The sequence below is a fragment of the Mesoplodon densirostris genome, chromosome 4 (genome assembly GCF_025265405.1).
Source record: "Mesoplodon densirostris isolate mMesDen1 chromosome 4, mMesDen1 primary haplotype, whole genome shotgun sequence".
Taxonomy (NCBI): Eukaryota; Metazoa; Chordata; class Mammalia; order Artiodactyla; family Ziphiidae; genus Mesoplodon; species Mesoplodon densirostris.
Window position 1 is genome coordinate 116,565,152 of NC_082664.1, and position 27,335 is coordinate 116,592,486.

The following is a 27,335-nucleotide window of genomic DNA, read 5'->3' on the forward strand; positions in this document are numbered from 1 at the left end:
TGCCTTTCAAGCCACCAGATTTGTGCTCTTGCTGTTCCCCCATCTGAAAGGTTCACCTGGTAAATGAAGTTTTAAGCTTCAGCTCAAGTGTCGTTTCTCTGAAGCCTTCCAGGACTGCCCTTGGCACTATCCTTTCTTCCTCCTCCTAAACCTCTTAAAACCCCCTTCTGGGGATATGGGAACAGATGTATATGTATAACTGATTCACTTTGTTATAAAGCAGAAACTAATAAAAAAAAAAACAAGCAAAAAACCCTTCTGTCATTGTGCCTGCTACAGGGCAGTTATTAGGCTTGCTTGCTGCTCTGTCTTCCCCCTTCCCCGCTATTCTGTGGCACCACGGGAGTTGGGAACCAGCCTCACTCATCAGCTCCTAGGAGGCTCGGACAATCACGGACTCAATTCCTGGCTCTGCCTGACTTCTGTGACCTTGAACAAGTCACCCATCCTCTCACCTCAGTTTTTGTTTGTTTGTTTGTTTGGGTTTTTTTGCGGTACACGGGCCTCTCACTGCTGTGGCCTCTCCCGTTGCGGAGCACAGGCTCCGGACGCACAGGCTCAGTGGCCATGGCTCACCGGCCTAGCCGCTCCACGGCATGTGGGATCTTCCCGGACCAGGGCACGAACCCGTGTCCCCTGCATCAGCAGGCGGACTCTCAACTACTGCGCCACCAGGGAAGCCCTCACCTCAGTTTTTAAATTTATAAAATGGGTATAACAAAAGCCACGGAGTTATTTTGAGAATTTCAGAGCCTGGTACATAATAGGTGCTTAATAAATATTTGATGAGTGAGTGAAACAATCAGTCAAAGGAGAAGCCAGAGCGCCCAGTTGGGAAGCCAGAGCTCCCAATAGCCTGTTGGTGAACAGGCTAGGAGTGAGTGAGCTGACAAGAGTTCGATCATTTGTTTTCACATGTATTAATTCGTTGTATGTTTTCGAGCAGGCATGATGGGTATTCTCATTTTTACTTTACAGAGGAGGAAACAGGTTCACAGCAGCTGCTGTGTTGCTGCATGTTGTACGGCCACTCAGTAGCAATCCAGGACTAAAGTCCTGGTCCACAGCGACATGGACCTGCCACACCTCTTTCTCCTGGTTCTGGTTTTAGGCAGAGTTGTCCTCATTAGCATTCATGTGATTAGACATCCCAGGCCCCGAGACCTCCACAAGCCCAAGATCGCTGGGGCTGGTGGGCAAGGATGAGGGCTCCACCTGCTCTACTGTTTGACCTGGGGCCAGGCACCCGTGTCTGGGCTTCTAGGTCCCCATCTGTACAATAACCAGTGGAGTGGGGTGGTAAGAGCATGAATCTGGGGCCAGCCCCCCTGGGTTCACCTCTGAGATCTGTCTTAGCTAGCTGAGTGACATTGAACTGGTACTTCAGCTCCTGTGCTTCAGTTCCCTCATCTATAAATGAGTACCACTCACAGGACAGTGGTAAAAAATGAATGGGGCTTCCCTGGTGGCGCAGTGGTTGAGAGTCCGCCTGCCGATGCAGGGGACACAGGTTCGTGCCCCGGTCTGGGAAGATCCCACATGCCGCGGAGCAGCCGGACCCTGAGCCATGGCCACTGAGCCTGTGCGTCTGGAGCCTGTGCTCTGCAACGGGAGAGGCCACAGCAGTGAGAGGCCCGTGTACCACACACACACACACACAAAAAGAATGAATACTCATGAAGCACTTACTACAGTGCCTGGCACATAGTAAAAGCTCAATAAATGTTAGCTACTTGCCTTAATTCTATTGTGGGTCTCTATGATCCCCAGGACCCCTTCAGCCCTGGTGCTGCCTCTGCTCCTTGACTCCCAGTCCAGTGCTCCTGCCACTCCATTAACCTAGAAGAAACCCACCCAGCAGGGCAAGTGCAGCTCCATCCCCAGCCTTCCCCAACCTTCGCCAGGAATCCAGTTCTTCTTTGTCCTGTTCTGCTGATTTCCAGATTGTCCCGGCTCAGTGTCCCCAGCCCCCACTACGGAGCGATCGCTGTCCTGAAGACCCCCACTGGGACTCTCGTAGCCCCCAGCTTTCGGGACTGAACTCTGACCTCCATTCTTCCAGCATGAATTCCGTCTGCCTAAGGGCATGGGGCCAGGCCAGCAGGGCCCCTGGGAGGCTGAGGCCCTGGCGTGCCTCCAGGCAAAAGTAGCAAAGCTCAGCAGAAATACCCCGACAGGGATGCAGGTCAGTGGCCTGGGAGGAGCTGGCAACATGGGGTCTGCAAAGGCAAGAGCTGCCAGCCAGAGAACAAAGGGGTCTTGGAGAGAAGGCCCAGGCCCCTGAGAAATCTACATCAGGGAGGAAATGCCAGGAATTGGCCACATCCCATAGGCAACTGCAGGCAGCTGATGACACCCACTTTTGGCCTGGATTCTGGGATCCCTGGATCCTAAAGTGAGGCCATCTGATTCTGAGAGAGAGAGACATGTTCCCTATTGGAGCTGTAAGGGGCCTCAGAGCCCTGCTTGGCTCCAGCCCTTTGCCTCTGCTGCTTCCCCTGTCTTTTCCCCTTTGTCTGCCTGTTGAAATCCTATTCACACTTCAGAGCCCTGTTTAAGCTTAATGTCACCTTCTCTGGGAAGTTCAGATGCCCTGGAAGTGAGACGCCCTCCCCTGGGCTCCCAAAGTGCCTCCCCTTCCCCCTTCATAGCACTTACCACATTGTCTCAAACTTTATTTGGTGCATCTATCTTCCCCACCAGCTGTGAGTTCTGGAACCATGTCCCTTCACCTCTTAACCCCATGTCTGGCCCACAGTATCCCCTCCAAAAATGCTGAGTGGGTGAATCTACCCATGCATCTCATGTTCCAAAAGAGTCTTTTTGTTCTAGAGATTCAAAGATCAAAACAAAAAGAGGACCCTGACTGTAAGCACATGTGTGCGTGAGGATGCAACAAGTACACAGGGCACCCTGGGAATATGCTAGAATCCCGTAGATGTAGAACTGATTGACAGTGTGTAGCTGTGTTCAGCCAAGAAGTCACCTTTGCCCACCTGCCAGGGCCAGTTGAATCTCCCTGGACTAAGGAGTAAGGGGCCAGAGTTTGACACCCTTTCTTGGCTGCCCAGGCAGGGCACTGCCCTGCTCCCAGACCATTTGTCACCAGAATTCCATTTGGAACTCTAAGCCCCTGTCACCCGGCCTCCCACTGCCCCAGCAGAGACCCACTCTGAAGCCTGAAATTCATATGTTGTGATCCATACTAACCCAGACCTTCATCCCAGGCCAGGCTGTTTCTGTACCCCCAGAGCCCCACACTATGGCAAACTGAATTCCTCATCACAGAGGCCTTCCCGAATGCTCCCTCCTGTTGTTTTATGGAATTTCACCTCCTAATAGTTCCATCTGTATGTCCCCATGAACCTCAAAGCTATTATATGATCCAAGGTGGACCTCAACATTCTTCTCATGAAATTATCTATCTGGGTTGGGTCTCTCACCTTCCATGCCACCTCTAAGCTAGGATCCCCTAACACACACACATATAGTTTTCTCCTTCAGTCCCCTTGCCCTACTGATTTTACTTTCTAAATATTTCTCAATCTGCTCCCTTCTCAGGCTTCAGCCCTCTTTATCTCCTGCCTGGACTGTTGCAGTAAACTCCTCATTGGTTTCCATGCATTAGCTCTCAATCTCCTTCCATTCATCCTCCATACAGGTCACCAGAGGGAACTGTTTACAATGCAATCTGACGAAGTCACTTTTCTCCTTAAAAATCTTCCACGGCTCCCATTGTCTTTTAGTGGAACTGATCAAAGTGGGTTTGGTGCCACACCAGTCTTGCAGGATATTTCACAGATATGAGATTCAGGAAATGCTGCATACCAAATGCCCTTCTTTAAGATTCATAACATACATCAGCATCTTAAAGATGGCTTCATCATCCTGAACTCCAGCATCTTGCTCTCTAACCACGTCCACCTTCCTGCCAGCCCCCAGGATACACGTTCTTCAACTTCGTGGGACATCCAGAACTCGAGCCCCTCCATTTTCTCCCCACCCCACTCCTGTCAGACCTCACTGGAGCCTGCTTCGTGCCCAGCATCCCTTCTGTGCAGCCTGACTCACCTCTCCCATTTCCAGAAGGGGCTATTCCAAGGCCAAGAGCCCAACCTTGCAACCTTCCTCTCACTCTTTACAGAAGACCATCTCCTACTTAATGGGGAAAGGAGAGAACTGAGGAGCTCCCTTCACTTCTAGCTCCCTTTCCTCTTGCCTCCCCCTGAAGGTACACACCTGCGCCTGCACTCTGGGTCTCATCTTCTCTCCCCTTTACCACCTGTATCCATCTTCTCTTTCTCCTGCATCTTCTACCTTTCCTTTAGTTTCTGCCTTCAGCCTATAAATATCAAATCTCCTCCGTCCAAAATGCAAACACCCCCCAATAGTCCTTTTGATGCCACCTCCTCTCATAACTGCTAATCTCTCTCTCTCTCCTCTCCCCCATATAGCCTTGCTTTTCTAAAGAAGAGTCTACATTCTCTGCTTCCATTTCACTCTTTCCATTCCAAACTCAACCTGTTGCAGCCTGCTTTCAGACTCCACCACCTTCTGACACTGCTCTGGTTGCAGTCACCTGAGTCACCTGTTCACTCCCCTGCCTCCATGAACCTCCCTGGAGCAGCTGTACTGTTGGCCCATCCCTCCTTTTGTGCAACGCTGTGCTCCTAGCTGGTAAGACATCCCCCTCTGCTTTTCCTCCTGCTTCCTTTGGCTCTCCCCTGCTCACCTGCCCCCTACACGCTGAGAGTTTCCAAGCTCCACCTCAGCCGTCTGCTCTTCCCTATCTGTGCCCTGTTCCGGGACATCTCACCCACACTCATGGCTTCAACTGCCCCCCGCATGCAACACCCACACCACTGTCTTCATCTCAGATCTCTCTCCAGAACTCTAGGACCACACTGCCCACTGCCCGCTGGGTCCTGGATGCCCCAGACAACTCACACCCAACACATCCCAAACAGGACGGATCTCCTGCCCGTGTGTTCCCCTAGCAGCAAATCAGACCACAAAGTATACAATCCAGACACCAGGGAGTCACCCTCGTCCCTTCCTTCCCCTTCCCCTTCCCTGCCAGGCATAGCTGGTCATACAATATAGTAAGGCCAACCTGACTGTACAAGGAGAATCACCCTGAAGACTTGTCACACAGAGCTCCCTGGGCCTTTCCCTGACTTACTGAATCCAAAGCTCCAGAGCCAGGCCTGGGAATCTGATTCCTAGAAAGCACCTCCAGGTTGCTGGGATGCCTGGCTCAAGTCACAGACTGGCGTTCAGGAACCACCATTCTCTAACCCGTCCCCTTCCAGGCTCCACTGCCAATAGCACTTCTGCTTGCCCGTGCAGGGCACAGCTTCCTCCCTGGGCCTCCGGCAATGTTTGCCCCATCTGATCCATCCTCCACCCTGAAGCAGTGGCAAATTTACTTTCCCCAAAATGCCATAGGACCATAGCTCACCTCTGCTAAAACCCTTCTATGTGGCCCCCAGGAGCACTGCTTCGTGGCCATGTGCACTTAGTGGAGTGACTTCTGCTCACCTCCTATGTCACCTCCGGCCACACGCTCCTCAGACAATGCACTCCAGCCACGCCAAAGGACACGTGGTCCCCAAACACGCAGCCCTGTTCTACAGCTCCTGGCTTTGCACATGTTCTTTCTGATCATACCCCCTCTCTCCCTTAGCCTCTCTGGATAGAATCTTCTTCTTCTTCTTTTTTTTTTTTTTAGCTGCGTGTGCAGCTTGTGGGATCTTAGTTTCCCTACCAGGGATCAAACCCAGGCCCCCTGCAGTGGAAGCGTGGAATCCTAACCACTGGACGGCCAGGGAATTCCCTTGATAGACACTTAAGGCTCAAAACAGGCTGGGCTAAAAGCCTGCCTCATAGGCACTATTAGCCCACATGGAGATTGCAGATTTTCTAGGTTTTTTCCCCCAGTTAAATGATGGACCCTCAGGACACGACCTGGATTTTGATTGGTCACTATTCCCAGGGCCCAACCCAGTTCCCAGCTCAGAGAGGTGGCTGGCAAGGTTAGTGAATGGAAGGGTGAAACAGGAGAAGGAATGAGAGAGCGCAGGGAGGCGCGGAGGATTTGGGGTGATTCTGCCAATCTGTCCTGAGGCCGAGGCCAAGAGTTAGATCTCCGCCCCCACCGGCAGGAGCCCTGCTCTGGATCCTCAGGCTGGGTCCGCAGAACTAACACAGTGGTAGGGTTTGTGCTGCCCTTTGGCTCTGGGGTTCCCCTAGTAGCCAGGCCAATGATAGGCACTGCCCTCCCCCCTCCATGTGACCATTCATAACGTTTGGGGCATCTGAGAAGTCTTAGCCCCTCCTGTCTGTCCGGGCCAGCTCTGAACTTCATTAACAAGGACAGTGGGTTCACAGGACCCCATGACAATCTCACACTCTGATCTGGCTGTGCCCTCCCCTTCCTGGATCCTTCTCCCACCCTTGCTCAGTGCCTGGACAATGCACCAATGTCCTCCATCATACCAGCCCCAACCTGGGAGTGGGCCCCTTCATTTGACCCCTCTGGCCCCATCCTCTCTATTCCTTTACCATGACTTCCCCTCCTGCCTCTTTTCCTCTTTTCCCCTTTGCACACCCACTGCAAGACCTGCCAGTCACCTTTACAGCTTTCCCTATGGTCTTGACTCCCAGCGTTGCTGCCCTCCACTGTCCTGCTCCAGCTCCTCCCCAGCCTGGTCTGAAGATGGTGGAGGCCATGTTGCGGGGAAGAATTGGATGGGGGCAGAGGCTTGTGTTAGACGGATGGCACCCCTGTTTTGCCTCCTCACTGTACAGATACCAGACACTCTCTAAAGTGGGTTTGATTCTGTGGCAGCCCTATCCTCTGCCTTCCATACTCAGGATCAGGTACATAATCTGTGGATCCGGCGCAAAATGAAAATACAGGACCCCTTGCCCCAAAATGATTAAGAATTTCAAGATGGCAGTAGCAGATCATTGAACCAACCACTGGGCCCTTCCAAGTGCATGGCCCCGTGTGACTACATAGGTCTCACATCCATAAAGCTGGCTCTGCCCACACCCCTTTCCAGCTGGTGATGGCTCCTCTCCCTTCTCCTGTCCTCAGCTGCTTTCTAGGACAGCTCCCCAGGGCCTCAGGGCAGGAGCCCAGCCCCAGACACCTCCAAAGGTCCAGAGCCCTGTTCAGCAGGCAGGCACTCAGCACAGATTCCTACAGTCCCTCCAGAAATCTTCACACCTACACTACCTCTGGGCTGCAGGACACATACACCCTTCTCAAATCAGTGCTTGTTGATTGGTCACTGGATTTTGGCTAAGCCTGTGGAAGAGAGGACAAGTTGATAAACGCTCCATCCCTGCCCTCCAGGAGTTCAGTTTATAGCAGGATTAAAACTGAAAAAAGAGCAGGACCAAACACGGATTCTGTGGGTTCAGAGAAAAATAATCATATTTGATTAGGAAACGAAATTTCAAAAGAGACAGCATAAAGATGGACTTTCATGAGTGGGCAAGATTTTATTAACCCGAGGAGGAAAGGGGCATTCCAGGGAGAGGGCACAGCAGGGGCAAAGGCTTGGAGGTGGGAAGATGCATGGCAGGTTCTAGAATCCTGAGTTATGTAGTTTGCCAAGGCATACTGATGGCCGAATAGTGGAAAGAGACTGGAAGGGAATTTTAGGGTCTGCTGTGGACAGCTCTAAGACCTGCGGTGAAGTGTCTGTACTCCTGTACTTCCGTAGAGGAGACACTGAGGGGGCTTTAGCTATGGTGCGTATTTGGGATCAAGGGGAGATGAGAGAAGACTTCCTCCACTTGGCCCTCCCAGCCTGCCTGCGAGCACAAAGCCTCACTTTTCTGCAAAACAGGCTGCTCCTACCCAGGGTTCTGGAGTTTATTCAGTCCACCCCTCTCGAACCGCAGTATGTCTGAGCTACCCACAAGGGTGCAGCAGCCTGGGCTCCCTCCCGCCCTACCAACGTGGAGGACCCACAATCTCGCGCGATCCTGGGTTCTGCGCAGCAGCACCCAGACGGTGCTGGAGTGGTTTGAGGTTTTTCCGCCACTTGCTCCCATGGTCCTGTTTGTGGTGGTGGTGGTGTTATGGAGGTTGGGGGGTTGGGGGTTAGGAGGGGTGCGGAATAGGATCCCGGACTGGGATTGGAGGCGACTGGGAGTGGGGAAAGGCTCTCATCCCCTGGTGGACCCACTACCCACTTATTTTAACTTTATATTATGTATATTCTCAAACAAATGCAAAAGTAGAGAGAACGGTATAATGATTTTCCCAAGTCCCCACCGCCTAGCTTCAACAATTTCCCGCTCTTGGCCAATCTTGTTCCAGCTAACCCTCTCCCACTACCCACTTTAAAGAAGGATGTGAGTAGCCTGGGGGTGGCAGAGGTGCCCCCCCAACCCAGAGTTGTAGGAGAGCTGGTGCCAAGCCTGCACTACTGGCGACTGGAACGCCAAGGGGCAGAGTGGGGGCACGGTAGGGCTGGGAGCTGGGCTCACGCTGGGTAGGGGCCGCGGGGGGCGGGGGCGGGGCTGGCGGGGCGGTGCTTGGAGCAGCGCGGGGGTTGGGGGCGCTCTCCCGGAGACTCAAGGCGCGTGGGGCTGGGCGCAGAGCCGCAGTCTCCGCCTTACAGCTTGGAGTGTGCCCGCTGCGCCGCAGCTGTCCGTGCCTGCCGCCACCTTCCCGCCGCCGCCACCACTGCCAAGATGCCCAATTTCGCCGGCACCTGGAAGATGCGCAGCAGCGAGAATTTCGACGAGCTGCTCAAGGCGCTGGGTAAGCTGGCGCGGACGGCGTGCCCCGACGGGGAGTAGCAGCCGGCCGTGCCCCCGACCCGCAGAGGGTGGGCTTTAGGGACCAACACCAGGCAAGAGGGAGTCCCCGGTGCGATAGATTGGTGCGAATTCCAAGGCGCACCCCATCTAGAAGTGGCGAGTAGAGCCCGGGATCCGCGCATCCAGAGAGCGTTTGCTGGATGCTTGGCGCTTTCCCCGACGGTTCGACCTTTATCTCGTGCTAGATAATCGCGAGGAGAGGTTATTACTGAAGTCCTAGGTGGGTCAGGGACTTTAAAATTGGGGACTCAGTTTGAGACCAGGCCCTACCACGAAATACACTGTGCTGCTCAGGGAAGGCCGCTTACCCTCTCCGAGCCTCAGTTGCTCACCTCGGGGAAAAAAAAATCAGGGCGAGGGCAGGGGGAGGAATGAATCAGTTTTAAGGCCCCCATCTATATATAGTCAGGGGGTTTGAGAAGTGCCGGGCCAGTCCCGGGACGACTGGCGGGTGGCGAGGCCCCGTGAGTCGCACCCATTCTTCCCGGCGCAGGTGTGAACGCCATGCTGAGGAAAGTGGCCGTGGCGGCTGCGTCCAAGCCGCACGTGGAGATCCGCCAGGACGGGGATCAGTTCTACATCAAGACATCCACCACGGTGCGCACGACTGAGATCAACTTCAAGGTCGGAGAAGGCTTTGAGGAGGAGACAGTGGACGGACGCAAGTGCAGGGTGAGGCCCCAGAGTCTGGGCAGCGTTCCCGCGTCCCCGTTCCCTACCCGTGAACCGCTGCAGCCAGACGAACCCCCGGCTCCTTTTGCAGCCTGTGGCGCCCTTTCCTTGCGGGGCGTGTGCACCGGCTGTTTGCAGAGAGGATCTGTGCACCGCGTTGCCCTGGGCTCAGGAGAAAGGCCTACCCCAATCCCTCCCCAACTTCATCCCTAAGTCGCCTCCCGAGGTGCTAACAGCCGCGCTTAAAGCGCGGGCTCTGGGTTGCACCGCGTTCCTTGCAGGGGTTTCCGCAGCGTTTTGCTGCGATCCTCAGCGCGAGCGCAGGAGGCGGGAGGAGGAGGAGGTTTCAGGGCCACCAGGTTCCCTGGCCGCGAGGCTGCCACGTTTCCTGCCGCAGGTGGAGCGGCAGCTCTCGCGTCCCGCCCTCCCGGGTCCCTGGGCGCCCTGAGAATGCTCTGGATCCAGTTTCCGAAGTCTCGATGGCCCCGGGACCTCTCCCGCCAGCCCTCAGTTTGGTTTCTTAAAGGAAACGACGGAATTTTTCCAAAAGCAAGGCAGATTCTGCCTGGAAAATGGACTAAGTGCTCTCTCTTAGTCCTCAAGGGCAAGAATTCTGTATTTCTTTGTATATAGGTCCCAGGGTGGATGAACGGGTGGACTGAAGCAAGGGGTTGTAAATTCCTTTTTTAGATGGGCAAAAATTGCATTTGGTTGGTCTCTGGAGTAGAATGGAGGGTTGGCTCCTCATGGATTTTGAGGACAGATGGAAAAACAATTCGCTGCTGCTACCACTTAGTTAAAAAGTGACAAAATGTCTCCCTCCTCTCCCCAGGGTTTAAAGAAAGAATGAATAACATTCCAGAGAGTGAGAAATTGTTTTTCACCTTTCCTGAGTGGTGCCTGTCTGATCTAGAGTGGGACTCTCTGGGCATGGGGTTTGGGAGGACACAGAGTCACAGACCCCCAGGAGCACGCTGTCCCACAAAGCAATATTTGGCCTCCAGAGTTAGCACAGCCTAAAAATGATGTCCGGGCTTGGACCTGGCAGGATTGGAGGCCCAGCCACTGTACCGTTTATAAAAACAAAAGAGCAGGACAGCTTAGAGGGAAGGTCTGGGAGTCTTAAGGTAGAAGCTCTGGCGATAGGCAGGACTCAATTTGGGGACATCTAATGGTGACTACTGCCAGAGACAGTAATTCTGATTAAAAAAGAAAAATCAAAGGCTCACACGACAGCCTGGAGAGTGGGGCTTTATCCCTGCCCTGCCTAGTGAATGTGTCCCATGTGTTAGTTAAAAAGCAAGTATGTGCACATTCAGTACAGCCTCGGAACCCAGCTGTACAGCATTTTGCTTTGTGCAGACACTGGGGAAAACTGCAGGGAGTCCCTCCTTTTGCCTCCCACCTACAACAGAATGAAGACCCTTCAGACTTAAAAAAATTTTTTTCTAGAGATATGTAACCTGGAAAGTGGCTGTGTTTTTGTCCTCAGAGCCAGAGACACTCAGGTTTATCAGAGCAGGCTGTGTGCTGCATCTGATGAGTGCAAACAGAAAGGAAGGCATTATCCCCAAATCCATGCAAGGAACAGAGCTCCTGATCTGCTGACTACAGATGTGGTTACAAATATGGTGTCTTTACCATTCTAAAATTTTGTACTTCTGATATGAGAAGCTTCTTGCCTTGAATAGCCAAATTGCTTGAAGGGGTCGTCCATTTTGACATAAATGAATCATTGCGTGCACTCAGTTTTATTCCTGGAGATGTAAAATGTGCCTGAGGCTTTGCTGCTTCGGTGAGTGTGTGTGTGTACTTGTGTAATACAAGGTATATTTATACCCCATAAAATCCGCGGTCAGCCCTCTGAATTTGGGCTTGATACAGCACAGCACAGAAGGTTCTGTGCCCTGCTGACAGGGACCATGTGTTGCTTCTCTGCACATCAATTATTCTCCCATGCTCATTGTTGTCTCTGCTCCCACTGCCAAGAGTGTAATTAATGTCACTAATGGTTTTCCTGCCCGCAGAGTTTAGCCACTTGGGAGAATGAGAACAAGATCCACTGCACACAAACTCTCCTCGAGGGGGACGGCCCCAAAACCTACTGGACCCGCGAGCTGGCCAACGACGAGCTCATCCTGGTGAGTGAGGCCCCTTGACCCTGAAACAAGCCCGCAGTTCTACAGATGTTGCCTGTGGCGGGCCCCACAATCATCATCTTCGTTCATCCATTCAGGGAGAGACACTCTTTGCCCTGGGTTAAAATGTGAGCAGAAAGCTTGAGATGACAGTTTAGGTCAGAGGAAATCATTGTTAGATGGTTGGCAGGAGAGAGGAGTGGCTCAGAGGGCAGAGCAGGGGCTAGAGACAGGCTGCCTTGCCAGCCTCTATACAAACCCATGCATCCCTGTGGTGACTTGCTGACTTGCTTAAGCCGGCCTCCCCTCCAGCGGGCTCAGAATGCTTGGGCTCTGGGAGGTCCCAGGGTTCACTCTGCAGAAGGGATTCCCCCCACCGCCCCGCCCCTCCTCATTCCCCATTTTGCCGCCTGGGAAAGATTGCAGAAATTTTAGTATGCCTGCACTGAGAGTCTTAAAGAGCATTTTTACCCCCGGACTTATAAACTCCAATGGCCTTCGGGAGCCAGACAAGTACAGTGATGCTAATTTGGGGCAGTCACAGTGTTAACACAATGTGGAGGGTGGGGCCTTTAGAACTGAAGAGGATGGGCTCTACCTTAATGGTAATCAGATTGAAACATTTTAAACATCCCTGGCCACACAAAATATACCTGGTGAGGCCAAGTTAGAAACCCCTGTAGTTTAATCACACACCTCCTCCCCCTTTATTTAGGTACAGGGCAAAGAAGACAGAGGAAAGGACACCTACCTCCCTGCCACTCTCTCTTTGTGTTTCAGAACAGACCAAGCTTTCCTTGTACTGCCCTTCCCCATCCCCCCAACGCCCCCACTAGAAAAGGGGAACGCTGTTGTGGGTAACCAGGAAATGATATCCTTTGTTCTCCATCAGGCCTGTTGTTAACATCTCCATTCAAAGACTGCCTGCAGGGCTTCCCTGGTGGTGCAGTGGTTGGTAGTCCGCCTGGCGATGCAGGGGACACGGGTTCGTGCCCCGGTCTGGGAAGATCCCACATGCCGCGGAGAGGCTGGGCCCGTGAGCCATGGCCGCTGAGCCTGTGCTCCACAACGGGAGAGGCCACAACAGTGAGAGGCCCGCGTACCACAAAAAAAAAAAAAAAAAAAAAAAAAAGACTGCCTGCCTGCCCCACCCTAGCAAGTATCACCCTGAAATATCGGGAAAGGAGGTGGCAAGGAATGCTAGGACAGGACTCGCTGTGTGACCTGGGCATGGCCCTTCCCTCCCTGAGCTGTAAAATGAGGCGTTGGGCTAAAGTTTGATCCCTGAGGTCTCTCTCAGCCCTGAAATTACATGTTTATTCTACAAGAAGGCCCTAAGTTGAGCTGTCTCTATTACTTTAACGGGGGCTTCTTGATCTCTCTCACTCTCTCCTCTTGTCCTTCCCTGAGATGATTTCACATACTTTCTTTCATGAGAAAGGACTGGCTTCATTTGCAATCTGGTTAATGTTGTTTCAAGGGCAGGAATAGTTGATGGGGTTGGGGGAGCAATTTGAGGCTGAGACATGGAAATTTAGGAGGAAAAGGCACATATGGTTCATTGGTCCAGGGATAGAAAATAGGGAGATGATTTTAGAGTTCCTGAGTGTAGCTAAGGGTTAAGTAGGCTCCGTGTGGTCCGTGAGAAGGTGTGATTTTATTAATCTCAGTAGTATCTGAGCAGCCAGCACATGGGCCCAATTCTGCTAGGATAACTCCACCACTTCCAAATCGCCCACTACAGCTCCACCCGTGCATCATTCCCTGGCTCAGCAGACGTACATACGAGCCTCAAAAGGAGCATTAATTCTTGGCATTTGGGATCTAAAATGTGGGCTTTTGTTCCAAGGGTTATTATCATTAATAAATCCAAATGTAGGGAGGTGCTGTCTCTGTATAACAAGAGGAAATTTATTCTACTTAACTTAAATAAGCTCTCCCAGCACCCCCGGCTGTAAATTGCCTTCTTTTGAATATTGAGTGTAGTCCCTTAAACCACTCGGGCACATTATATGAGAGTTTCTTTCAGGAACCTCTGAGCATAGTTTGTAGGCTGAGAAGGACATTTCAAATGTGATTGGAAATGTAGCTATTTCTTCTTGTTTCGTGAAGCCATTTGTTGGCCTGGGGGAGGTGTCGGTCATTCCAGCACAGGTATAGAGTCCAATCCCCAAACTCTGGCCTTCCACGTGACACTCCATGGCCATAGAGCTGGAAGAGTTTCAGAAAACTGACAAGGTTCTGAGCGGTCTGGACATCTGAGAGGTGAATTTCCATGGGAACCTCTGCTTCACCCTGCCCCAGCACCCAGCATCATCTGCATTCCTCACTAATGAGGAAAGGGAATAGGACAGAGAAGGTGTCCAGAGCAGGTACAGCTGTGCCGGTGTGATCAGAAGTTCCCTACTTAGAAAAGAGGCTGGTGGGGCCTCCCTGGTGGCGCAAGTGGTTGAGAGTCCGCCTGCCGATGCAGGGGATACGGGTTCGTGCCCCGGTCTGGGAGGATCCCATATGCCGCGGAGCGGCTGGGCCCGTGAGCCATGGCCGCTGAGCCTGCGCGTCCGGAGCCTGTGCTCCGCAACGGGGGAGGCCACAACAGTGAGAGGCCCGCATACCGCAAAAAAAAAAAAAAAAAAAAAAAAAAAAAAAAAAAGAAAAGAGGCTGGTGATGAGCATTTGCTTCCTTCATAATCACTAATGACTAGTATTTCCCTGAAACACACGTTTGAATAACGTCCCAACTCATGTTCTCTGAGAGCATCTCATGGTCACCTGAGGGATCCAGGGGGAAGATCCAAGTATATTCAAGCTCTTAGTTCAGGGCTTTTAACCCCAGGCCCCTCTGACAATCTGAAAGATAGGGACCCTCCCACAGAAAAATGTACGTCTGCAAACAAACATATCTACGTCAGTCTACAGAGTGGGGAAATTCTGTTTGGTTTTTTTCCTTTAATTTTGTGGGTTTTTTAGCATACATATTGCTTTCTCTGTTCCAGTTGCCTGTGAGAGACCTAGGAGAGCAGGCCTATGAGTAATTGCTAGTTTTTGGAAGAGTTGAGACAGCTTACTTACAGTGATATCATTTCAGAGGCCAGAAGAAAACCGTGCTCCTCCATTCGTGGAATGATTTGTGTCCTCCCCACAGCAAACAAACAAACAGTCACAGAATAGTAGCTTCTTCCCAAGATAGTAGTAGTTCTTTCCAAGAACTGTGGGATCTTGTTCAATTGCACCCCTCCCCTCAACTCCCTCCCCACTCCATCCCCAAACTGTCCAAGAGACCAGAGCAGTGCCCCAGCTCACCCAGCTGTGAGTTGCGGAGCTGGGTCTGGATGCCGATGATACTGTGCTTTTGCAGTTGAGACCATGTTTCTAGCTTGCAGGTAACCTGCGTATTACTTATACAACATCTCAGGCATCTCCCAGCCTGGACAGTTGCTTCCTGGAAGGTACTTCTACGCCCTCTCTGAAGCTATCCCACCTGGCTGGTCAATGCTGAACCCCAGGGCTCCCGCGCCCAAGCCCCTTGCTCTCTTGAAGTCACTTGAAAGGAGACAGAACCACTTCAGAAATGTCCAATATGGCATACTCCCCGCCACCCGCTTCAGTTTAATTTAAAAAACCAAAGCCAGGGGCTTCCCTGGTGGCACAGTGGTTGAGAGTCTGCCTGCCGATGCAGGGGACACGGTTCGTGCCCCGGTCTGGGAAGATCCTACATGCCGCGGAGCGTCTGGGCCCGTGAACCATGGCCGCTGAGCCTGCGCGTCCGGAGCCTGTGCTTCGCAACGGGAGAGGCCACAGCAGTGAGAGGCCCGCGTACAGCACACACACAAAAAAAAACAAACAAAAACAAAGCCAGGAAACTTGCATTTTTTATGTCAGCATTCCCAGGTTCCAGAAGCAGTGGAAAATTGCATACAACATAATTCTATACCCCTGTTGCCTCTCTGCCAATACAGAGTGTAAGGGAGAAAAAAAAAAAAAAAAGAAAGAAAGAAAGAAAGAAAAAAAAACCTCTTAGGGCTGAGCATGAGCGCTCGGCACAGGAAATTGAATGTCTGTTACAGAGTTTTTAACAGGGCAGTAAGTGGCCTTATTAGCGATCTGCTTTAAACATTTTTGCACAGACATCTGCACTGATTGGTTTTCCTTCTCTGCAGACGTTCGGCGCCGACGATGTGGTCTGCACGAGGATTTATGTTCGGGAGTGAAGGCGGCTGGCTTGCTCCTGCTTTGGGGGTGGATTCATGTTCCCCCAAGGATTGTCATAGTTCTGAGTTGCCAGTGGACCTCCTCTTCCCCAGTATAAACATTAGGTGATCCCGTTTTCCCCACGATAATGCTGTAGTGTTTCCCCCCAAGGCTTCGTGCCTCTGTGTCCCTGGTGCTTCATAGTTTGGCATCTCTGTGGTTTCATCAGCCATTAAACTGGTTGTACACACCTCAAGGCTTTCTCCTTCTTTGGACTGACTCTTCAGTTTCCACACAAGGTCATGGTGTACCTGTTGACCCCAGCACTGCTTTGGTCTGTGTAGTGATTTCTGCTTCTGCCTGCTGCCCAGGTGCAGTGCTTGGAAGCATACGGCAGGGGTTGTGAGCTGGGCTTCCTCTGACAGGATTCACACTGCAGATCCAGGTGTGTCTGGACCTCACAGTGTTGTTTTTTAATTGAATTAGCTGATATATTGGTGGTTCCCAGCAGCAAAGGGAGGGCATATTCAAAAGGGTTAACTGAGGAGAGCTCAGAATGAAGGGACTATTTACACAGGCATTTACACGGACGGGATGAAGAGAACCAACAAAAGATGGTGAGACACTCAGAGACAAGCAGCAGGGAACCGGTACTCCCCTAGACAGAGGGACAGAGGGGTCACCAGACCACAAGAGCTATAGCCTGGGAGAGAGACCACCACCGTGTAGGAGCTGTGGCAGTACACAGAGGAATGTGATCACTGCCAAAACAATGGCCCCAGTATGTGGGTAGATGGAGGTTCAGAGGGTGGGGGGAGAGTCTCTTTGGCTTGCAACAAGGGCGTTAAATATCCTGACCTCCCAATTTTCAATCTCTGATCTATCTATTCTAACCACTGGCCAAACCCATCTGGAATCTAGAGGGAAAGAGAGTGGGGACGGGGAGGGAGGGCGAGGATGCTGCCCACAAGAATCTCCCTCCCAGGACGTAGCCAGGAGAAGAATGGATCCCAACATGCAACAGGACAATAATCCACAGTCGCCAAGTTTAACATTTGAAAATTAGATTTTACACGACAATCTGGACTTCTCTTTCCTTAGGAGAAAAATTGGGAAAATCTGGCCTCTCTCATAGGGCCACAGGTGGCTTGGCAGCTTCCCCCTTTTTAAGTGGAACTTACACCCTCTGCCTCCCCATGGGCCCCACCATTGCCCCTGCCCTCATTTACGTTGCCTGCCCGGCTTCTTGGGCATTTCTCCTTTCCATCCTAGGCACAAGGGTTCTTGGCAAAGCCAGGCCAGAGTTGGCTGATCAACAGTGTTTGGGCATGGATGAAGCCAGAAGACAGTGACCCTTAAGGAGCTCACACCTAAGCTGATGGAGCAGACACCTAAGGCCCAGGTGCCACCACCTGAGTGTAAATGAGGGCACCTTTACCTGACTTCTCACACCTCTGCAGCCCAGAACCCTACTTTGCTCATGGGGGACCTCAGCCTCCTCTCAAAGACTCTATTGCTTACATCTAAGAGGAGTTGTCTGATGACTTCTTGGAGGAAAGGGGCTGGAGTGGGACCCCTAAGGAAGGGGAGGACCTGGGCTGCTATGCAGCACCACTGGTTCACTTAGACTCAGAACATAGTCCGTAGCCTGTTTCTCTTGAATCCTGTTCCTTCTTCATTTTCCAGAGGAAAAGGCAAAGTGTTTCTCATTCCCTCTTGGAATCTGATGGGACATTCATGTTCCATGGAACCCAGTATGGGATCGCTGCTATAAACTTCAACCTTAAAATATTTGTGTGTACATGCATTGCATATGATATATAATATACACATACATGTAGGATGAACACCTACACAAAATATCACTGCCATCAGAATAATCTCACTAAAATGCTGCTCTAAACATGTCACTCCCCTGCTCAGTAACCCCCATGGTCTGCAACAGAAAGGTCAAACTCTGGCCTGGACTTCAAGCCCTCCAGGACTTGGCCTCACCAGGAAAAACAGAAAGAATGAGGGCTTTGGTGTCTGTCAGACCTGGCTTCAACTCCTGGCCACACCTTTAGCTTGCAAGTGCTAGAAACCCAACCCCAACCAGCCCCAGCAAAGAAGAATGTACGCTGCTACAACTTGGCTGAACCTTGAAAATATTGTGCTAAGTGTAAGAAGCCAGTCACAAAGGACCACATAGTGTATGATTCCATTTATATGAAATGTCCAGAACAGATAAATCCATAGAGACAGAAAGTAGATTGGTGGTTGCCTAAGGCTGGGGGTGTTGCGGGAAAAAGGGAGTAAAGAGTTTCTTTGGGGGGTGAAGAAAATGTTCTAAAGTTGATGTGGTAATAGTTGCACAACTGTACAAATACACTACAAACCACTGAATTATACATTTTAAATAGATGAATTGTGTGTGATGTGAATTATATCTTAATAAAGCTTTTTTTTTTAAAGGAATGTACTGACCTCCCTGGTTGTGAGGAATGCTAGGGAAGCTCTCAGGACTCAAGCAAAAGCTGCAGGAGCTGGGCCTTAGGGCCTAGAATCTGAGGCAGAGCCCCTTCCATACCTTTCCCTCCATCTCTTACTCCATTTTGATTTCCTTACAGCACTGGTCCAGGTCACATGACCACCCCTGGACCAATCACAACGAGGGGAATAGGGTACAATGATTGGCCAGGCCTGAGTCATATGATCTCTCCTGGGCTAGTGGGCAAAACTGTTAGAAAAGGGAAAATAGGGGAAAATGAACTGGTAGGCAGGAACTGTGATTAAGCTATCCTCCATGCTGGCTAGCAAACCTTGGGTAAATTATTTAACCACTTTGAGCCTTGGCCCCTTGCTATCGTTAAATGAGGACAATAAAACCCACTTGGCCTGGTTGGTGTGGAGATTAAAGGAGTTAAGGTTTGTAAAGTACCAAGAGCTTTATAGAGTCCTACATAATCCTTGCCATCCAGCCACATGGGTCCAGACCCTGATCCCACTCCTCTGAGCCTCTCAAATCTTTTTTATTTTGAAGGCCAGCGCCCACCTCCTTTAGGGCATCTTCTCTCCCTGTCTCTTGTCCCCACATTAGGCTCACAATTACAGACTGCTTTGTGCAGGCAGGGCTTCTATTGTGGTCCTGTGTTGTCATTCCACATCTCCTTGCTTTCTGACATTTTCCGCCAACCAGGCTGTGTGGTCCCGGAGTCCAAGAATGGCTGCTTAAACATCTCTGCTCCCCCCGACTCTACCCCAGCCCTCCACAGGGCTTGGCAAATGGAGATTACTCTGTAAATATGTGCTGATTATCTGACTGATGGAAGCCCAACATTTTGTTTACAAGATCCAAGCCTTCCTGAATGGATGTCCACAGGAAAGGCAGACGTAGGGAGTAAACAGCAGTGCTCTACTCAAATACCATCCGACAGCAAGAGTTGTCTCTACCCTCAGGTAGATAGTATAATACACATACCATATTATATCTCAGAGGCAGGGGGGCAGAGATCGCAAGACCCGTTTAAAAGAAAAGGGTGAATAGTGCAGGAAACCCTGCTCAGGAGCAGGAAAACTTGGAAGAAGCAAACTTACTGATTGCCTGTCTCAACAGCTGTCCCAAACCCCTCTCTCCCTTGCTCACCTCCCACAGTATAGACTGGGAAAGTCAATGCTTATTCTCCCAGCTTGCACTGAGTTGAGTATGTGACCCAGTTCTGGCCAATGAAACATAAATGGAAGTCTTCTAGGGGGCTTCTGGGAAAGACTTTTTCTTCCTGATAAGAGAGGAGAGACTGAGAAGGTAACTTCTCCTTACTGCCTCTAATATGGTGTGAGATTGTGATGCCTGGAGCTGGTGCAACCATTTTATAACCATGAGGAAAGGAGATGCTAGCTCAGAGTCACTGAGATAATACAGCCCCTAATTTGGATGTACTGCTATGTGATTAAAAAAAAAGAAAAAAGCCCCTGTTTGCTTAAGCCCATTATTCAGTGGCTTCCATACTTTCAAGTAAAAGCATTGCTAACTGATACATGGAAAGAAGGACAGGGGTCTGTCTGACTTGCAGATTTCTAGGAAGCCTTGTCTTGATGATGACCACCAGTGCTGTGGAACTAGACAATGTGCCATCTTGCTCAAAGGAATAAATAATGTCAAAATAGTCTATGGGGGCTTCCCTGGTGGTGCAGTGGTTAAGAATCTGCCTGCCAATGCAGGGGACACAGGTTCAAGCCTTGGTCCAGGAGGATCCCACATGCCACGGAGCAACTAAACCCGTACGCCACAACCACTGAGCCTGCACTCTAGAGCCTGCGAGCCACAACTACTGAGCCCGCATGCTACAACTACTGAAGCCCGAGCACCTAGAGCCCATGCTCTGCAACAAGAGAAGCCACCACAATGAGAAGCCCGCACATCGCGATGAAGAGTGGCTCCCGCTCACTGCAACTAGAGAAAGCCCACACAGCAACAAAGACCCAATGCAGCCAAAATATAAGTAAAATTTTAAAAAATTCTATGGGAGTTAAAACCCCATGCATGTTACAACATCTTTCTCAATTCCCTTTTACTTCAGCCCCTTCTCCTCCTCATGACAGCCAACATTTCCAAGTAAACAGCGGATGTTATCCGAGAAAATGTAGGGCAGCCAACCTACAGATGCAACCTTTGCATCACGAACCTAACACCACCTGCCACTTTCAGAGACATCTGTCCTCTAGGAATACGCTCCAGAGCTCTTCCCTCCTTTACTGTAACTGCCCATTTGTGTCAGGAAAGTCCTTGGATCTTGTCAAAAACATCCCTTGCCTCTATATCTGCCCTCCCCAATGTCCAGCTAACACTCTGCACTAAGATAAAAGAAATGCAGTATGTCACTGGGTGAAAAATTAATCTTCACAAAGTTCCACAAGGGTCAGATAAATGTAGGTCAGAGTAGATTTAAAATCTTCTCTGACTGAAAACCCTTAAATTGGATGGACAGTTGTGCTTATTCCAACCCATCAGAGCCCCATCACTTGTAAGCATACTCAACCGTGAAGAGTTGGAACTCAGAAAGGGGAAATGATTTGCCCAGGGTCATCACTTTAGGTGCTCATCAGATCATGGAGACTTCCTTCTCTGGATTGAGGTTTGTTTTGTTTGGTTTTTTTTTTAACTCTTTATTATAGAGAATTTCAAGGAAATTTAAAAATAATTCCTAATATCATCAAATATCCTGTGAGTGTCCAAATTTTCCTGTCTCATAGCTTTTTTTCCTATTTGTTCAAATCAGGATTGAAATATCCACACTTTGTGACTGGTTGATACATCTCTTAAGTCTCTTTGAATCTATAAGCTCCCCATTACCTCATTTTATTTTTTTATAGTATATTTGTTGGAGGAACAGTTTGTTTGTCTTGTAAAGTTTCCTGTAGTCTGAATTTTGATGATTACATTTCCAAGGTGTTGTTTAACATGTTTTCTGTCTCCTTGCAAATTGGTAGATCTAAAAGCTCATTCACATTCAGGTTTGATTTTCTTGGCAAGAATACTGCAGCAGTGGTGGATCTGCTGTACTTCCCTTAGAGGACTCGTGATGTCTGTTTGCCTCTCTTTCTGTGATCTTAGCAGCCATTGGTGATCATTGCCTAGATCCATGGTTTCACTAGAGGTTGAAACATGGGCCTATTCTAATTCATCACTCTTTCTTCACTTATGAGCTGCAATATTTCCATTAAAAGATAATTTGTCTCATCTACTATGTGGTTATCATGAGGTATAGTTTATATAGGAAAAGCAGAATGAATGATTCTTTCCATGTATTTACTAGTTTTCAAACTAATGAATTGGTCCTCCTGGCATCCTTTAAAGATGACCATTGTATTTTTGTTTTTGGTTTTTTTTCTTTTTGAAAGTCACTATGAATTTGTGGATCGAAACATATTTGATGTGTTTTAATTCATTGCAGTTGCTATCCTTATAGATACTAAAAGTGTCCTGTCTTTGGCCAGTGGGAGCCTCTTCAATTTCCCTCTTGAGTCTTTTGGTAGGATCCTAGTCATCTTTGATAAATTCCTTGCCATTTCGTATGACAAGGTGCTCCAGGCTCATTTTGTACATTTCCTGCTCCAGACCTGGAATCAGCCATTTCTCCAAGGAGTCCAGTCCTTATAGGAGGCAATGATATTTAGAAGCCACAATCTAGAAGCCAGGAGAGGGGTCTACTTCTGATTCTAAGATAGAAGCCAGAGTTCTATCTGGCCCAAGAAGCAGGTATCAGACAAAAGAGTTACTCTGTAGTCCTGTGTTCCCTTTATCTTTTGCCCAAGACAATGCTAAACAACATTCAGATGTTGCCAACACTGTGGTCAGTTTTCTGAGAATGACATCTCTTCCTTTTTACTCACAAATCTGAGAAGTTTCTGACCAACCCCTTTGTGGTAGAGGCAGTAGACTTGGAAACATTTGTCTGCAACTCAGCACCAAGCTCTGAGGGCATCTGCTTTAAAGAGGACATGACTTGATGGGCAGTGGTCACTTACAATCAAACTTCTTTTACCTCATGGGAGGCGGGCTTAATGTTCCTTCCTTTAGTTGGAAAATTAAGCATAATTTCTGGGCAAAGAGCAAATTCTCACAAGGGTTCTGCAAACATTACATGTCATACTAGTTACAACTGGGTAATTTATCTTTCTCAGAAAGTTAGCTACAGGACTTGGAGAAATTAACTTAATAAGAACATAGATCACAGTCACAATTTTATAATTCCATTTGTTTCCATGAGAGGAAAGCTCATCAGTTACGGTGAATAATGGGGAAGGGTTTGGGTCCCTAAAGTGGAATTTGATCAGGGTCTCCAAGAATAGTCATACTCAGGGGAAGTGGGATTTGGGGATTCTAGCATTAAAAACGTTGGCTTCAGAAACAATGTGCAGGAAAAAAATATTGAATCATGAACTCTTACAAAGAACATAATGAAAAATGAAAACTCCGAAAAGTTTGGGGAAAAATCCAATTCTCAGAAATACACAAGATGAAATTAACATTGAGGTTTTTTTCTCTTCCTAGCGGGAGTATGTTCAGAAAAATATTAAGTTCCCTTGACCATTAAAAAAATAATTGTAATGATATAGTTCAATGCAAAGAGCACATCAGGAGACCAGAATTGTAAGCCTGTCTCTGCCATTAACATGCTCTGTGACACTGGCCTGCTTGCATCCCCTCCCTGGGCCTCTGACTCCCCATTTCTGCAAAGCAAAGGTTGCCAAATGTGGACAGAGGCTGGATTGGCTGCATATGAATCGCCAGGGAGAATCCAAAATGTCCACCAACAAGGAAGTGGTTAAATCAACCACAATAAGCAACATCATGGAATTCTCTGCAGCTGTCAAGCAGAATGAGGCAGACATATGTGTACTGATGTGGAAAGATGTCCAAGCTATATTACATTTTTTAAAAAATGAGTGATGACCTTGTTTAATGGGGGGAAAAAATGGTCAGCTCTTTCCAGGAAAAACACAAAACCCTCAAGGACACACACCAAACTGTTAATAGCAGTTACCTCTGAGAATTGGCCATTTTTACTCTTATTATTTCTGTATTGCTGGAACTCATTTAGAATGAGCATGTGTTACTTTCGTAATTTAAAACAAATTTTCATTTAAAAAGTAAGAGATTCTGCAAAAGAAAGCTGGAGTAGCAATACTCATATCAGAGAAGATAGACTTTAAAATAAAGACTATTACAAGAAACAAGGAAGGGCACTACATAATGATCAAAGGATTAATCCAAGAATATAACAATTGTAAATATCTATGCACCCAACATTGGAGCACCTCAATACATAAGGCAAATGCAAAGAGCCTTAAAGGGAGAAATCGACAGTAACACAATTGTAGTGGGGGACTTAAACACCCCACTTACACCAATGGACAGATAATCCAAAAAGAAAATAAATAAGGAAACACAAGCTTTAAATCAGTGGTCCCCAACATTTTTGGCACCAGGGACTGGTTTTGTGGAAGACAATTTTTCCATGGATGGGGGGTGGGGGGAGGTGCAGGTGGTAATGTGAGTGATGGGGAGTGATGGGGAGTGGCAGATGCAGTTCGCTCGCTCGTCTGCTGCTCACCTCCTGCTGAGTGGCCTGGTTCCTAACAGGCCACGGACTAGTACTGGTACAGGTCTGTGGCCCAGGGGTCAGGGACCCCTGCTTTAAATGACACAAGAGACCAAACAGACTTAATTGATATTTATAGGACATTCCACCCGAAAGTGGCAAAATAAACTTTCTTCTCAAGTGCTCACAGAACATTCTCCAGGATAGATCACATCTTGGGTCACAAATCAAGCCCTGGTAAATTTAAGAAAATTGAAATTGTATCAAGCATCTTTCCCAACCACAACACTATGAGATTAGAAATCAATTACAGGAAAAAATAACTGTAAAAAATACAAACACATGGAGGCTAAACAATATGCTACTAAATAACCAAGAGATCACTGAAGCAATTAAAGAGGAAATCAAAAAATACTAGAAATAAATGACAATGAAAACACAACAACCCAAAACCTATGGGATGCAGCAAAAGCAGTTCTAAGAGGGAAGTTTATAGCAATACTATCCTACCTCAAGAAACAAGAAAAATCTCAAATAAGCAACCTAACCTTATACCTAAAGCAACTAGAGAAAGAAGAACAAACAAAACTCAAAGTTAGTAGAAGGAAAGGAATAAAGATCAGAGCGGAAATAAACGAAGTAGAAAAGAAGAAAACAATAGCAAAGATCAATAAAACTAAAAGCTGGTTCTTTGAGAAGATAAACAAAATTGATAAACCTTTAGCCAGACTCATCAAGAAAAAAAGTGAGAGGACTCAAATCAGTAAAATTAGAATCAAAAAAGGAGAAGTTACAACTGACACTATAGAAATACAAAGGATCAAATACAAATACAAAGAGAGTACTACAAGCAACTGTATGGCAATAAAATGGACAGCCTGGATGAAATGGAAAAATTCTTAGAAAAGTACAACCTTCTGAGACTGAGCCAAAAAGAAATATAAAATATGAACAGACAAATCACAAGTAATGAAATTAAACCTGTGATTAAAAATCTTCCAACAAACGAAAGCCCATGACCAGATGGCTTCACAGGTGAATTCTACCAAACATTTAGAGAATAGCTAACACCTATCCTTCTCAAACTCTTCCAAAAAATTGCAGAGGGTGGAACACTCCCAAACTCATTCTACAAGGCTACAATCACCCTGATACCAAAGCCAGACAAAGATATCACAAAAAATGAAAATTACAGGCCAATATCACTGATGAACATAGACACAAAATCCTCAACAAAATACTAGCAAACAGGGTTTCCCTGGTGGCACAGTGGTTGAGAGTCCGCCTGCTGATGCAGGGGACACAGGTTTGTGCCCTGGTCCAGGAAGATCCCACATGCCGCGGAGCAGCTGGACCCGTGAGCCCTGGCTGCTGAGCCTGCACGTCCAGAGCCTGTGCTCCGCAGTGGGAGAGGCCACAACAGTGAGAGGCCTGCGTACCACAAAGAAAAACCAAACAAATAAAAAAAAACTGTCACCGTTTGCAGATGACGATACTATACATAGAGAATCTTAAAGATGCCACCAGAAAACTACTAGAGCTAATCAATGAATTTGGTAAAGTTGCAGGATACAAAATTAATACACCAAAATCTCTTGTATTCCTATACACTAACAATGAAAGGGCAAAAGGAGAAATTAAGGAACCAATCCCATTTACCATTGCAACAAAAAAATAAAATACCTAGGAATAAACCTACCTAAGTAGGCAAAGACCTCTACTGAGAAAACTATAAAACACTGATGAAAGAAATCAAAGATGACATACACAGATGGAGAGATATACCTACCATGTTCTTGGATTGGAAGAATCAATGTTGTGAAAATGACTATACTACCCAAAGCAACCTACAGATTCAATGCAAGCCCTATCAAATTGCCAATGGCATTTTTCACAGAACTAGAAAAAAAAATTTACAATTTGTATGGAAACACAAAAGACCCCGAATAGCCAAAGCAATCTTGAGAAAGAAAAACGGAGTTAGAGGAATCAGGTTCCCTGACTTCAGACTATACTACAAAGCTACAGTAATCAAGACAGTATGATACTGGCACAAAAACAGAAATATAGATCAATGGAACAGGATTGAAAGTCCAGAGATAAACCCACACACCTATGGTCACCTAGTCTATGACAAAGGAGGCAAAAATATATAATGGAGAAAAGACAGTCTCTTCAATAAGTGGTGCTGGGAAAACTGGACAGCTACATGTAAAAGAATGGAATTAGAACACTCCCTAACACCATACACAAAAATAAACTCAAAATGGATTAAAGACCAGACACTATAAAACTCTTAGAGGAAACATAGGCAGAACACTCTATTTATTTATTTATTTATGGCTGCACTGGATCTTCATTGCTATGTGCGGGCTTTCTCTAGTTGCATTGAGTGGGGGCTGCTCTTCATTGTGGTGTGCAGGCTTCTCATTGCAGTGGCTTCTCTTGTTGAGGAGCACTGGCTCTAGGCGCACAGGCTTCAGTAGTTGTGACAGGTGGGCTCAGTAGTTGTAGCTTGCAGGCTCAGTAGTTGTGGCTTGCAGGCTCTAGAGCACAGGCTCAGTAGTGTGGCACACAGGCTTAGTTGCTCCGCAGCATGTGGGATCTTCCCAGACCAGAGCTCGAACTCATGTCCCCTGCATTGGCAGGCGGATTCCTAACCACTGCACCACCAGGGAAGTCCCCAGAACGCTCTTTGACATAAACCACAGCAACATCTTTTTTGACCCAACTCCTAGAGTAATGAAAATTAAAACAAAAATAAGCAAATGGTACCTAATCAAACTTAAAAACTTTTGCACAGCAAAGGAGACCATAAACAAGATGAAAAGACAACCCTCAAAATGGGAGAAAATATTTGCAAACGAAGTAACTGACAACGGATTAATCTCCAATATATACAGACAGCTCATACAGCTCAATATCAAAAAAACAAACAACCGAATCAAAAAGTAGGCAGGGGCTTCCCTGGTGGCGCAGTGGTGGAGAGTCCGCCTGCCGATGCATGGGACATGGGTTCGTGCCCTGGTCCGGGAGGATCCCACATGCCGCGGAGCGGCTGGGCCCGTGAGCCATGGCCGCTGAGCCTGCGCGTCCGGAGCCTGTGCTCCGCAGTGGGAGAGGCCACAACAGTGAGAGGCCCGCATACCGCAAAAAAAATAAAAGTGGGCAGAAGACCTAAATAAACATTTCTCCAAAGAAGACATACAGATGGACAAGAAGCACATGAAAAGCTGCTCAACATCACTAATTATTAGAGAAATACAAATCAAAACTACAATGAGATGTCATGTCACACCAGTTAGAATGGGCATCATCAGAAAATCTAAAAACAAATGCTGGAGAGGGTGTGGAAAAAAGGGAACCCTCGTACACTGTTGGTGGGAATGTAAATTGGTATAGCCAC

The 27,335-nt window shown here is 48.3% G+C and overlaps 1 protein-coding gene across 1 annotated transcript; it reads left to right on the top strand.

The window, feature by feature from the left end:
* The first annotated feature begins 8,715 nt into the window (after window positions 1-8,715).
* Window positions 8,716-15,865, top strand: CRABP1 (cellular retinoic acid binding protein 1). Its single transcript, XM_060095122.1, has 4 exons — window positions 8,716-8,785; window positions 9,338-9,516; window positions 11,544-11,657; window positions 15,815-15,865. Exons 1-4 carry the CDS (start codon window positions 8,716-8,718, stop codon window positions 15,863-15,865), a joined length of 414 nt encoding a protein of 137 aa, XP_059951105.1.
* The last annotated feature ends 11,470 nt before the right edge of the window (window positions 15,866-27,335 follow it).

What these genes read in the sequence shown, in the direction of transcription:
- CRABP1 (XM_060095122.1), top strand. Translation starts at nt 8,716, where the DNA reads ATGCCCAATTTCGCCGGCACCTGGAAGATGCGCAGCAGCGAGAATTTC. An exon ending in CGAGCTGCTCAAGGCGCTGG is followed by an intron (nt 8,786 to 9,337) that starts GTAAGCTGGCGC and finishes TTCCCGGCGCAG; the next exon opens with GTGTGAACGCCATGCTGAGG. An exon ending in CCAACGACGAGCTCATCCTG is followed by an intron (nt 11,658 to 15,814) that starts GTGAGTGAGGCC and finishes CCTTCTCTGCAG; the next exon opens with ACGTTCGGCGCCGACGATGT.